The 12,757-nt window shown below is 40.7% G+C and overlaps 1 protein-coding gene across 1 annotated transcript in view; it reads right to left on the bottom strand.

The window, feature by feature from the left end:
• The window catches only part of iqgap2 (IQ motif containing GTPase activating protein 2), a 31,701-nt gene extending 19,710 nt beyond the window's left edge, over positions 1–11,991 (bottom strand). Inside the window, exons 1-5 of the mRNA XM_079160617.1 lie at positions 11,793–11,991; positions 8,822–8,921; positions 3,678–3,834; positions 3,096–3,173; positions 1,305–1,381 (exon numbers count right to left, since the gene is read on the bottom strand). Of these exons, the coding sequence (XP_079016743.1) occupies positions 1,305–1,381; positions 3,096–3,173; positions 3,678–3,834; positions 8,822–8,921; positions 11,793–11,838 (458 nt within the window). The 5' untranslated portion in view covers positions 11,839–11,991. The remainder of the gene's footprint in view (positions 1–1,304; positions 1,382–3,095; positions 3,174–3,677; positions 3,835–8,821; positions 8,922–11,792) is intronic.
• Positions 11,992–12,757: the final 766 nt, after the last annotated feature.

Below are 12,757 nucleotides of genomic sequence, written 5' to 3'. Positions count from 1 at the left end.
TACCCAGGGAAGCAGAGTATTCAGTGGGTCCTTGTGGGACGTAAGCTGGACCCGCAGGAAGGAAGAGCACGTGTGTGCATAAAGAGGGAAGGAAACCAATTCTCTCAGGACCCGAGCGAAACACTACAACAGAAAAAACAATCCAAGCAGCTGACATAACTACTCCCTAAATCTGTGTGTGGCTGACTGGATGGGTCAGATGGATAACATTGACCCTTCAGTTCATTGAAAGTCATCTCAATAGAAAAAGCAATTCTCCAGCCACCCAAGTTACAGTAAGGTCATTAACTTTTTTTTTGTAGTTTCACAAACCCGAAGCTATGACAAATAATTGACCCTTTGTGGTGAGACTTCAAGTAAAGAGTTGAGCACTGAAACATTCAAATTACCAGAAAGCTCTTGATGTAAATGCTGTATATATGTATTAGAAACAGTGTTCAGAGTGTGGTTATGCTCATCAAAGGGGTTTAAAACACAAACTATTCAGAGTAATTGAATACTTAATTGGACAATTTAGGGACTGAATGTATGTGAATGTGCAACAATGCAGCACCAGCTGCCTACAGCCAAATGAATGGTAGTGTATAATATAGCCTTGACCTACTTAAAACAAATCCTAAAAAAAGGTATGTGTTTGACAAGAACCGTCTCTGCCTAACCTGAGTAGAAACAACGTTCCAGTTCCTGTTTCATTTCACTCACTAAGTACCGTTTCTGTTCTTCACATACAAATTAAAAGGTTGAACTTAACCAAAAAGAGGTCACGCCTGAACCCCACAGAGTAATATAAATAGTTCAGTGTAAGACATTTGTCCTCCTACATATGAGCTGTCCTTAACTTCTGTAGCTGTGATACACTGCAGTGTAGAAAGCTAAATAACTACTCAAACATGTCAAAGTCAAACCAAAGCGTATGACAATGTCGGCCACAACCACCGACTTAAAGTGAATAAACCCAAATTAGACAGTGAGCCACCTGTCAGTGACAAAGAGGATGATATATACAGACAAATGCCATTCTTGCTAAATCTAATCTGCCCGTTGGCTCATAGTTTAATTCCAACTATCAGACACCAGCAGTGGGCCTTTAGATCAGCTACGACAAATAGTTTAGTCCACTGGTTTACATTTCTTTCTTAGACGTGAAATCACACATGACAGTCAAGTGTGGCATCTTCAGGAATAAAGCAACTGGGGAACTTGCAATTGCATAAACAATCTGTAGAAGTGAGTGAGCAATGTTGGTGTCAGAAGTGAGAAATGCATGAAGACAGTAAAGTTAAAAATCACTCTTTTATTCTCACCTCAGTGCGTGAATGCAGTATACCACTTTGGGCATGTTTTTGCGATCGTACACATCTGTTGTTTCAGGATAGAATATCTGAAAGCAGACACCATGTACATTAGTCACTCTTCTTCTATCAGTGACACAATATCCACAACAATGCTGTCTTCACATTTTAACCTGTAGATGCATCAAAAGATAAAAGGGGTGAACATAATAATAGCAACACCTGTAAAATATAATCCAATCTCACTGCAATGAATGCTATCTTTGTGAAGCACATCCTTCTCAATACCACAGAGCTCAACGTCACCACCAGCATCATTTATAATACTGATGGTTATGAGCGTCACAGAGGTGGCGTGGTTCGTTGCAGTGCTATTGCATTGGACTGCATTGTATTTTCTAGGTTCATGGTACATATTAAACAAACAGGCATCTTACAGATATTTACTTAATGCCTAAAACATGGCTAGCCTTTACTAACAAATATGTCACATATACAATTCTTTCTTTCATTAAGTCATAACCGAGTAATGCTCTCAACATAATGATTTTGCTCAAAAACATGAATAGTGAAATAAAAAAGCTACAGATAATAAGACGACGTTATTAGAGTGACTTCATGAAAACTGCTAATTAAATGACTTTAAAAAGGATCCAAAGGGCAGCGCAGAGAAAAGATCTGCCTCAGTGAAGTCTTTTGTGTCTTCTCATAAAAGATGCAATGTGGTTACTACTGTTCTCTCTGCCACACCCTCAATACAACTTCATCTGTCAGTGTTTACATTGTCAATGATGAACAAAATGTGTGAGTGCAGTGTGTATAGAATCAGGTCACAGAGATGAAACTATTTCTATTTTCCAGTAAAATCTGAGCTTACTATAACTTTTGTAACTGAAGAATCATGTAAAAACAGGTTGTGTTAACCGATGAAATATTTGTGTGTCACCCTTTACTCTCTGCAGCTTTTTACCTTAAATGACTAAAAGCCGTATTTGACTCAGTCTTACCGTCGTCCTAGGATGGATTCTTCGGGCTGAAATTCATTTAGCAACCAATAGATTATATCCTGTCCTAGTTTTGGATTCTACTGGATGAATGGACGGATAGATTCTACTCTGTGTTAGTTCCAGTAGCAAATTCTCTCCCTAGTTGTAGGATTCTGACCTCAAATATGAGCGATTAAGCCTGAGCCAATGAACACATAAAGAAAAGTCAAGGAATGCCAATTCAAAAAGTTTGTGTTGCAAAGCATCACAAAATCTCCCTATTAGCTTTTCGTTTGTTTGTTTGTTTATAGGGTGGGTTTGTAGGACATTTAATATACAGTTACCGTGGTTAAATGACACTATGTTGTCAGATAAAAACACAACTTCCTAGTTAGTACAAAAACAAATGTCCCCCAAGTTTGAAAAATGCAATCTGCTGCAAATAAATCACTCAACAACTAAACACAAACAAGTCGCGTCTCCCTTCATTAAACACAACTCATGTCTTTCATGAACACATATAATTGATTAGCATTCAAACAGCACCTGCTGTTGTGCTGATGAGGACTTTTGCATTAACATGAGTCATGTCATTTTCTCAGTAGCTTGTTTACCGGGTTCGTTATTCGTGAATGGAATCTCACAGAGACGCTCAAGTGATCAGTGAGTCAGCAAAGACTCTTATAGAATATCAACAGTTTTATATATGCTTGAATTAATCTACAAATCAGAGTCATTAGTTATCAGTGTGATGATAACTAATGACTGAAATGGGTCTGTACACTGAACACGTGTGTCTGCGTTACCGATGGCTTACCTTGGGGAGACCTACTGACTCCATGGCTCTGAGCCACTGCACCGTGTTGTCGGTGTGTCTGAAGTGCAGCCCTTTGCTCTGAAGATGAAAACAGGAGCACAGACATATTAATGGAACCATGTGAGGAAGTGCGGAGAAATTGTTCAAAACGTTACCGCTGCAATCTGAAAAACGGTGATAAAAAGGTTGTTATGGCATGCACAAATAATGCTGCACTATAGAAAAGCAAGCTCGTCATCGATGGCCTTCAAACACGCACAACAGCCGAGCGGGTCAGATAACTAAAAACCTCATGCTGACTCCTTAACTTATCTAGCATCTCACAGTCTGATAAAGTGTGTTTGCCATTCGTCAAAGAGAAAAGAAACGAGCTCAAAGTCAGGCTAAAGATCTCACTCAGACACTTTTGTAGTAGGTCTAAACAACCTGCTACTTTTATCCCTTTCCTGTTTGGAACTTTTTAAAACTGTCAGGAAGTTCTTCATGTCTGCTATGATGTAAACTGGTGAAACATTACAATGTAGTGCAACTATGACCTTACCTGAAGACTGCTGGATATAAATAAAAGAATGGAAGGTGTACCTTATAGCGGGCCTGATCTCTGTCGTAGATCCTTTTCTCAGACACCATTTTGGGGGCAAAAAAGTTGGCTAGCTTGCCAAGGTAGACACCATTCCTCAGTCCCTCCTCCAGTTCTGTGGTCGGGGGCAAGTCCTCCTCTAGGCAGGCCTCCATCCACCTGAGTACACAAATACTGATCTCAGAGCAGGCAGGGAATTTTCTCTCTTGCAACCAAACTGACCTCAGTGGAAAACCCCTTTTTGAGATGGTAATTACGAACAACCAACTTACTATCAAATATCTAAAAACATGAATAATTACAGTCAAAGCTGAGAAGTTAATGGTATAAAGTTGAGAAGTGAATAATCTTAAACAATCGCTTAAACAAATATCATCCACTCTATTTACCCAGCCATCTGAGATGTACTACGGAGTGCAGTGCAATTCATGAGGTGGCTGAATGCCAGCATGTAGTGAGCAAGTCAATATTAACTTTTCCTACACCTGCTGCCCTGAGCATGAACCAACGAGAACATACCAATTTAGATCATAATGACAATAATGCAAAGCTGTCTTTGATCTATAATACTGAGGTGGGACAGTAGGAATATGATTTTATTTCAAAGTTAGTAAATATAACACCTTTAAATTAATTTCTACCGGATCAACTCAAATCTAGATACATTTTGTCCACTGGCTAAAAAAAATGTATGAATGAGATAAAGAGCAAACGTTTGTGTAAACAACAACAAGAGCATTTCAGTTTTAACCTGAACACAATAATAAATAAATGAACACTTTGCGTTCATTTTAATGTCTTCATTTAAACACAAACTCCAGGTGTACGATAGTTTATCAAGTCAGTGCTGCTATAATTAACTGAAATGTTTTCAGTGAAACGGATCAACAAAGCAGTCTGTAGTCCAGTGAGAACTGGGCATCGTTACAGCAGCACCCACACTGAGCCCAGCATGCTTTAGGAAGGGGGCTGTGGACAGACTTACAGTAAAGGTTAAGTTTACTTGTCAGACGGACAATGTCAGGTTACAGACGTAAACACTAAATACTATTTCAGCCTAAATTGATCACTGGTGAAGAGTTTATGAGTTTCACTTCCGCAGGACAAACATGTGTTTTTGTGAGAGATGTGGTAGAAGCTAAAACTTGAATAGACAATACTCCGCTTGTTTTAAAATAATGTTGACCTTCTTTCAAACTGATTTTCCTTTAAACGGTTCAAGAGCGGCTTCAGAGCAGTCTCTGCCAGACTATTCCCAGAGATATTAGGAAAAAATCCATTCCAAAGAGCTAGTGAATGATTTGTGAGCATGGTGAATCATCATGGTCTGAAAATCTGTTACACATCATCTTACTGCCTGGAAGTGATACATAACCCAACCCCCCCAAAAAAAACTAACTGTTTATATGTTAGGGTTTTACCTTTTTGCTCATCATCATACAACTAAATGTATCCTTTATGCAGTGTTCAATGCTTCATTCATACCAGCAGCTTCTACCTTTCCGTCTACAAGCAAGAAAGTGCTTCCTCCCACATGCATGCGCACAGACACCTTGTTTAGGTTAATTAAGGCTGTGTGGGCGCTCACAGGATCTAGTCTGCCATAATATGTGTCAGCACCTGGTCAGCACATTAGAGGAAAACCACAACACATCGTGCACCGTCAACGCACAAACCCAGTGGAGAGTGTAGGTCGGGCACCTTGAGGAATAAAGCATCCTCGTAACCAACGGTGTCTCCTGATGCTGTAGATTATGCAAAAAAGAGAAACGTCTGCCATACTTCAGTGTTTTTTAGAATGGAAAGTACAGTACAGTAGTACAATCAATGCATCTTCCCTGTAAAACCGTGTAATAAGGAGACGCTATTGTTACATCAATAACGGTTAACCCTCAACAGGCACATGGCGCTACACGTCACACTGCATGACAATGAAACTGATGCAGGCACACAGACATGTGGACACAACATAGCTTAGAGACTGACACCAACCAGGGCAAAATAGAGACACATTGTTGAATATTTTAACTTTCATATCTCCATAAAAGAGACAAATGAATGGAGGAGATCAAATGCCGACAACATTCAAGATAACAGAGGATGAAAAACATAGTCAAAGGAACATCCTGCGTGGGTAACAGAGCTCTCCTGTGAAACTCCACTTCCTGTGCTTAAAACAATGCCGGCAGGACTCGTCCCCTGAAGCTGGACAGGCTCTTGTTTACAACCCTCCAAAGCAGGCCTTCCTGTCATTGTCCAATCTGAAACTCACCGGGCAAAACAAAACACCGCTTTCTGGACTCTTGGACTTAAATCTGGACTCCAAAACGAGTGTGTGGCTTCTGCCGCCACTAAACCTGCACAAGTAAGCCAAAAATAATATCTGTGTAATGCTCAAAGTAGTCGCAAAGGGTGAAAATAGCCTCTCAGTGATTCTGTGCTATTTGCACGTATTCAAATTGGGTAACATATCATATTTCTACACAAATGGGCCTCATTGCAAAAACAGTCCAATTCACAAAGAACAGCACTATAGGAGGTATGCCATGGCCAGACTTTCCAGAGATGACGGCAGCATTGGATGATATCTTTTCTGTTGTCCTCCACTTTAATTTATAATCTTCTTTTGAGGAATGTTTCTGCACCAAGTCGCTGTACTTGACCTGTAGGTACAGCCTGAAGGTTACATTTTTTCTTTTTCTCTGTAACAACATTTATACTATGCTACATGAATAGCCGCTACAAGTGATGCACAATTCATGGTGCCATCAGTGTCCGCAATCCGTTCTTTGTGAAGTCGCCCCAGAGTGTCTCCTGAAGGCTTGCGTCACGCTGGTCATGAGTTTGTGCTTGTGTGGGTGCCTGTGTGTGTGTGTGTGTGTGTGTGTGTGTGTGTGTGTGTGTGTGTGTGTGTGTGTGTGTGTGTGTGTGTGTGTGTGTGTGTGTGTGTGTGTGTAATGAGAGAAATTTAGCATATGTGGTAGGGCAGGGTGTGTCTGAAAATTAGGATAACATCCTTGACTGTAAAAACACATGATCTAGATATCCTGCAGTGGACCTGTATCAAAGCAAACCAAAAGGCTTCCCATCCAAAAGAACTAGAGATTAAACCATCGACGGGTTACTCTCCGCTGAAGGTACAAAGTCTCATTATAGACACTACTCTGTATGCTGTGTCTGTGTGTGTGTCTGGGTCTATCAACTGACAACAACAAAATTTAAGACTAACTCAGCACTCTACCTAGTGCACTTAAGGGGACTTTGAACAGCAAAGCATGTGGGCAATCTACTGTGGTCTGGGCAAATATGTGACATAAACCATCCGCAAATTAACCAATAAAAGCGTTGAATGTGCTATTACTGCTATCCTGCAGCTCATGTAAGGCACTGGAAGCAAACTAACTGTCTTTTTAAATCAAAGACGTTGGGGAGGATATTTTCAGTGAAAACGCTTGTTGCTATTTATTTGTTCATGCCGCTCCACCACAGTGCATTGGATAAACGTAGCAATACAACCTCTTTGACGGGGACTTACAGTTAACAAGGGATGTAAAAGTAGCTGCACTTCATTCATGTTGCAGGAAGAGGATGTGTTTTTTTTCCCCACTTCTTAAAACACTAAAGAGCATTTATCGGCCAGTTCTGGAGTTCTGGAGTTAATTAAACAAACACATTTTTACGAGTGTCGAGAAAAATATAGGTGTATAATGAAACTATGTCTCTTGTAAGATCATAAACCAGGAGTACTATGGTTGGCTTGTTTCAGTCACTGCTGACTCCTGACTCCAGAGAGGAGAACCTAATCCCATGCTCTCTGTGGTCGACGGCTTCATTAGCAGCCGTCTTAATCCTAATCTAATTTGACAGCTTTCCCAGAATAGAGATTTCGTTGCACAATTGACGGGAGTGTAAAAGTCAGTAGCACTGGGACGCAATAACAGGAAGCTAGAAAGTGAAAGTGCGTGTGTGTGTGCGTGTGTAAGAGGTGAATAGTGATCCTTTTGAAGTTAGCTGTGGAGTGATACTAAAACACCTGTTCCTTAAACTGCTGCAGTGGGGCTGAGCTAGCCTTCCACTACTTTCCAGCTCACTAAAAATAAAAATGTGTGTGTGTCTAGGCGTGGCCCCATTTTGATGACGACTGATTCTGTGCTCAGTCGAGCCAACCGGATCTTAAAGACCCTTATTATCCTGTGACATAAGCAGATAATGTAGGCTATTCAAATAGTCTTTACTGAGATGAAGTGCAAGTTCAGTTGTCAAACGATAATCTGTCAGGAAGTTAGTTAGTTAGTTCGTTAAAGGCTGATTGCTGAATCAGCCCTAGGCCACAGAATGCTACAGTAGGTTAAAACACCAAGTATCAATCCTGAAAATCAATCTCTCTCAGTCTTGGTAGGGTTGTCACAAAATCAGGGTGTAAAAAGAGGCATGATTACACTTCCTGTTCATTTCTGCTTGGATGGATGCCCTTGTGAAGAAGACAGGAAGTGGTTTAGTTTTGCTCAGGCACGACACAAGAGATAGTCTTCATCAGGTTTATGTCGTCTTTAGAAATACTGCTATTCAAAGACTCTTGTGGAAATCATTGCAAAAGTATTTACTAAACCTACTGAGGAAATGATCAAGAAACCTTCAAAAGAATTCTGTGTTGTATTTGATTATTTCAGCGATCAGTGAGGTTTAGGACACATTAAGTCAGCACCTCCCCATGTCTGAATCACACACGTTGCTCTCAATGCGTACAGCTCCGTGTCATCAGCTCACGTGACTGCTGCTTGTTGATTCTGTTGATGTATCTCTCATCAACACTCCGCGCTATGCTACTACCAAAATGATTCAATTACACACTGCTTTGTTCCCTTATCTATCATACTCCTCTCTCTTTCACTCCACCAGTTCATTTCTCGACCACTCCCTGCTGTTAATATGTAACGATGTTCATTAAACACACAGACTTATAATACAGAACTGTTCTACCCGATCAAACATTAAACAGACCTACTGCTCCACCCAAGGTCATTCCTCTGAGTGTTAAAGTAAACACTATAGAGAAAAGTGGTTGCTTGTAGTCAGCATTAAGCTCCTCTTATCTTCAAGGTTTTTTCCCTTCCTCCCTTCCTCCCTTCCATCCTTCCCGCCTTACCGTTTGGCCTCCTCCAGGTGACACAGGTACTCGTAGGCGATGTTCTGTCGTCTCCTCTCGTCCATCTCCTCCGCAGACAGTCTCTCATCGTCCTGAATGGCTGGATATGCAAATTCAAAATTATGTCAGTGTGTTTTCTTTTTCATTGTTCAACATACTAGTGTGTTGTGCTTTCTTTTTGGCCTTAAATACACATGATTACTGTAAAAGTGGGCTGGGCAAAATGATAATCATGATATTAATTAAGTTGATTTCATGATATTGATTATGTCACACTATGGCAAATGTAAAAAAAAAATCACATGACCTATGTACCGCCGTCATTTATCATGTAAGAACAAATCTTTTATACGTGTAAAAGAAAAAAAAATAATATATTTTGGTGGTTTTTAATTAAAGCCTGCTTAATCTATCTGGACAACATAAACAGAATGTCGATTAGATTGAATTATAGCTCAGTATCTAAAACTTTAGTCATTCAGATTTATTTGGGTAGATTTCATATTCATAAATGCATGACAGCTTATTTACACCATGGGCTATTTCAAACACTACACCGCAGAAACAACCACATGGATATAGCCTACAGTTCTTCATTGTTGATTGTAAATTAAATTGTTTTATATCAAAAGCATAACAAGTTATCTCCAGAGAAGTGTCATACAAGAGATGTACAGAGACCCAACATTCCCTCATCAGCAACCATGTAAGTGAAGAATGTCCTCACCATAGAAATATTTCATTAAACTGACATTAAGAGTACAGTACAGAGGTACCTCAAATAATAAGTTATTTATTTTGTTGATGCTTGGTTCCCATTTCAAGGGAACTGTAGTGACCAGATGCAGAAACTGCACAGCAAGCGCATTTTAAAGTGTGATAGCTTCTAAGACCGAGAGGTTTAATTTAGTTAAAGTGTGTTTATTTTAACTGTTGGGATCTTGGGTTCCTGTTGGAAACTGTACTACATCCCACGCCCCAATGAACCCCTGATTAAGTGAAATGAGACATCAAAGTGGCCTTAGTGGGGTGCCCGGCTGACAAGTGACTTCCACTGAGAGTTGACCTTTACCTGCAGCTTAATTAATGAGATCTCCTCCCCCGAACGCTCTAATCCAATCAAATCTCTTTATTTCTGGCTGAGTGAAGCTACAATCTCACACCCGGGGGCTCAGTTTAAGAACAGAGCCTTCTCCCACCGGACTAAGCACTGTGTCCTGGTTTTGGATACAGGCGAGCGTATTAGGGTGTAAGACATCAAGTGAGACTGAAAAACACACACGCTAGATGAGTCACAGTCCTCTGTCAATGAATTCAGCCGTTAATGATATTGAACCACATTTAAGTCAGATATCTGTAATTCTTACTTAGTGCTGGAATGTCTTTTGTAGCATTTTATGCCTATAAATAAACATCTTATTTATTGAGTTTGGACCTGCAATGTGGAATCAAAGACAATTTCCTAAGGGACATTAAAGTACATTCTACTGAATCTAGCTTGAATCTGTCTCAATAGAGGCTTGACACATCATACTCGCATGTGGAAGGCAAACAAGACAAACACTTGCATACACACACACACACACACACACACACACACACACAAAATAAATGGGATGTCCAGTCTCATGCCCTAACGGCAGTGTCATGAGCACAGTGTCTGTTCATCCAACCATAGACAAGTGGCCCAGCTGTGCAGCTGTGTGACATGGATGTGCATGAACACTCATGTCAGAGGTGGATGCAGCCCCAGTGCAGCCATTACACACACACACACACACACACACACACACACACACACACACACACACACACACACACACACACACACACACACACACACACACACACACACACACACACACACACACTACCTCGACTGACTCACTCACTCATACACTTCCTGGAAGTACTCAGCGTTATATTTAACCCTCAGGATGGGTTTGTTGCCTTTGTGTGTCACAGGATCACCGGACCTAAGTTGTGGGCTACATGATTGTGTGTCATGGGGGAACTACAAATCAAGACCGACTTAGCTTTTGGGTTTGCATAGGTCCCATAACACCACTTGCTAGTAATACACATGCAGGGGATCCGTTATTTGCCTTGTTTCACACAGTGACAAGGACAACACATTTAAGATCACACAGCCTTTTACAACAAACTACTCACTATTTGTGCTCTATTTCTAGAGACACACACCTCTTCTGGATGCACAGTAGCTAAACATCTATATACTGCATTAGATAGGGTGTCCTGTCATTGAAATTCAATGGTACAAGTCACAGGCAAAAAGATTGTGCTGATGACATAATTGATTGGTGTTATCTCTCTCAAAGTTGCACTTTGCCCACAGATGTTGGTCAGAGACAAGACACAACGTATTCTGACTTGGTTAAGCACTTTGCAGACTAAAGTTGTTTGTTTTATATTTCAGTAAGCTCAGTTACATTCTTCACATGCTCATGGACTCAGTTATAAATGTCTCAACAGCAGCCAAATCCCAGGTTAATGGTTAACCTATGAGAAAATGCCTCATGTGTAGACAGGCTGATATGCTAGCTGCCGCGGTTAACCTTAAATAAATACACAACAATCACTGTGGTGCACTTTGCAAGAACAAAAAAAAAGTACATTTCAATAAGTTCCTGGGTCACTTTTCTTTTCTTTTTAGCCTTTCAGCCCCAACATACCGCCTGGACACTGAATGTATCAATAGTGTCGCTTTAACGTTCATCTGACATCCAGGATGTGAGTCCCTCGCCTTCCATTGAACATTTAATCACTCTCGTTCTCCTCAGACCACGTTTCATTTCTTTCTCTCCATGTTGTCAGAGACACTCCTGCAGGTATCCTACTGACCCACCTGTTGCTCATCAGACATCTTACGTATCATAACCAAGCAAAGAACAAGAAATGTAACGCTGTGCTTATGAGAGAAGAACCCCGTTAGAACAAACGTTTATCTTACTTCCATAGCGTGGCTTTTGTAGAGTTGCGGTTTCTTCATGGTACATCTTGCGTCGTTTCCTCCACTTGTGGACTCGTCTGAACTGGAAATAAACCTACGCGCTAACGTGACAGCAACCAGTCAGCGGTAGGCTATGCCGCGCCTCTCAGGATATATTGATATGAATAAGATAACCGGTGGGGAGGAAAAAAGCAAAAAATGGGGCTCAACAGACTTCAAAAGTTTCATGAAAGTACCAACTGTCACTTTCGACAGACAAGCCCCATTGCGTGCACTTCTCTGGCTCCTGAACAAAGTGTTAGTGTTAACTTGTCCCTGCTCACGTTCCGCTCTGAAGTGAAATGATTGACAGGAGACGGACGTTTAGCAGCTTGCTCCACCTGCTGGTCAAAAGGTGGCTCATGCTGCATTCACTGACACTGGGGGGAATGGTAAATACCGTCCCAGCACTACAGTACTGCACTAATGTCTGTGTTCTCCTGTTCTGTCTGTTTTACTCAATCATTCCCATCATATGTTTTACTTTACTCTTTATGCATCTCTTTAATTCTTATATTTCCCCTCTGGCACCGCCCTATACATCATCCAGGTCCCTTACCGTCCACCATTCATTAAAATGTAGGCTAATTGTCTGCCTTGAATATACTTTTTGAGCAATATCATTTTGATCACAAACAGCAGCCCATTAGAAAGCCACCTCAGACATTTACTTTCTTTTATTCTGGTAAATTATCATGCACCAATTTATATTGGATATGTCTTTATTTGTGCAAAGGAAAACACAGAAATCAGGCAGCAGGTGACAATGCTAAATGTGAAAATATAATGCAATATAATCCCAAGCATTGTGTTGCAGCTACAATAGTAATTTCAATATCTAAATGCATCCACTAGATGGCAGCATTAGTTTGAAATGATGAACGGAGTACCCTCAGGGAACACTGCTGCAGTGTTTCTCTACTGAC

This window comes from Pholis gunnellus (genome assembly GCF_910591455.1).
Source record: "Pholis gunnellus genome assembly, chromosome: 6".
NCBI classification, from domain to species: domain Eukaryota; kingdom Metazoa; phylum Chordata; class Actinopteri; order Perciformes; family Pholidae; genus Pholis; species Pholis gunnellus.
The sequence above is the reverse complement of the archived record's forward strand: the minus strand, read 5'-3'. Positions and strand labels throughout refer to the sequence as shown.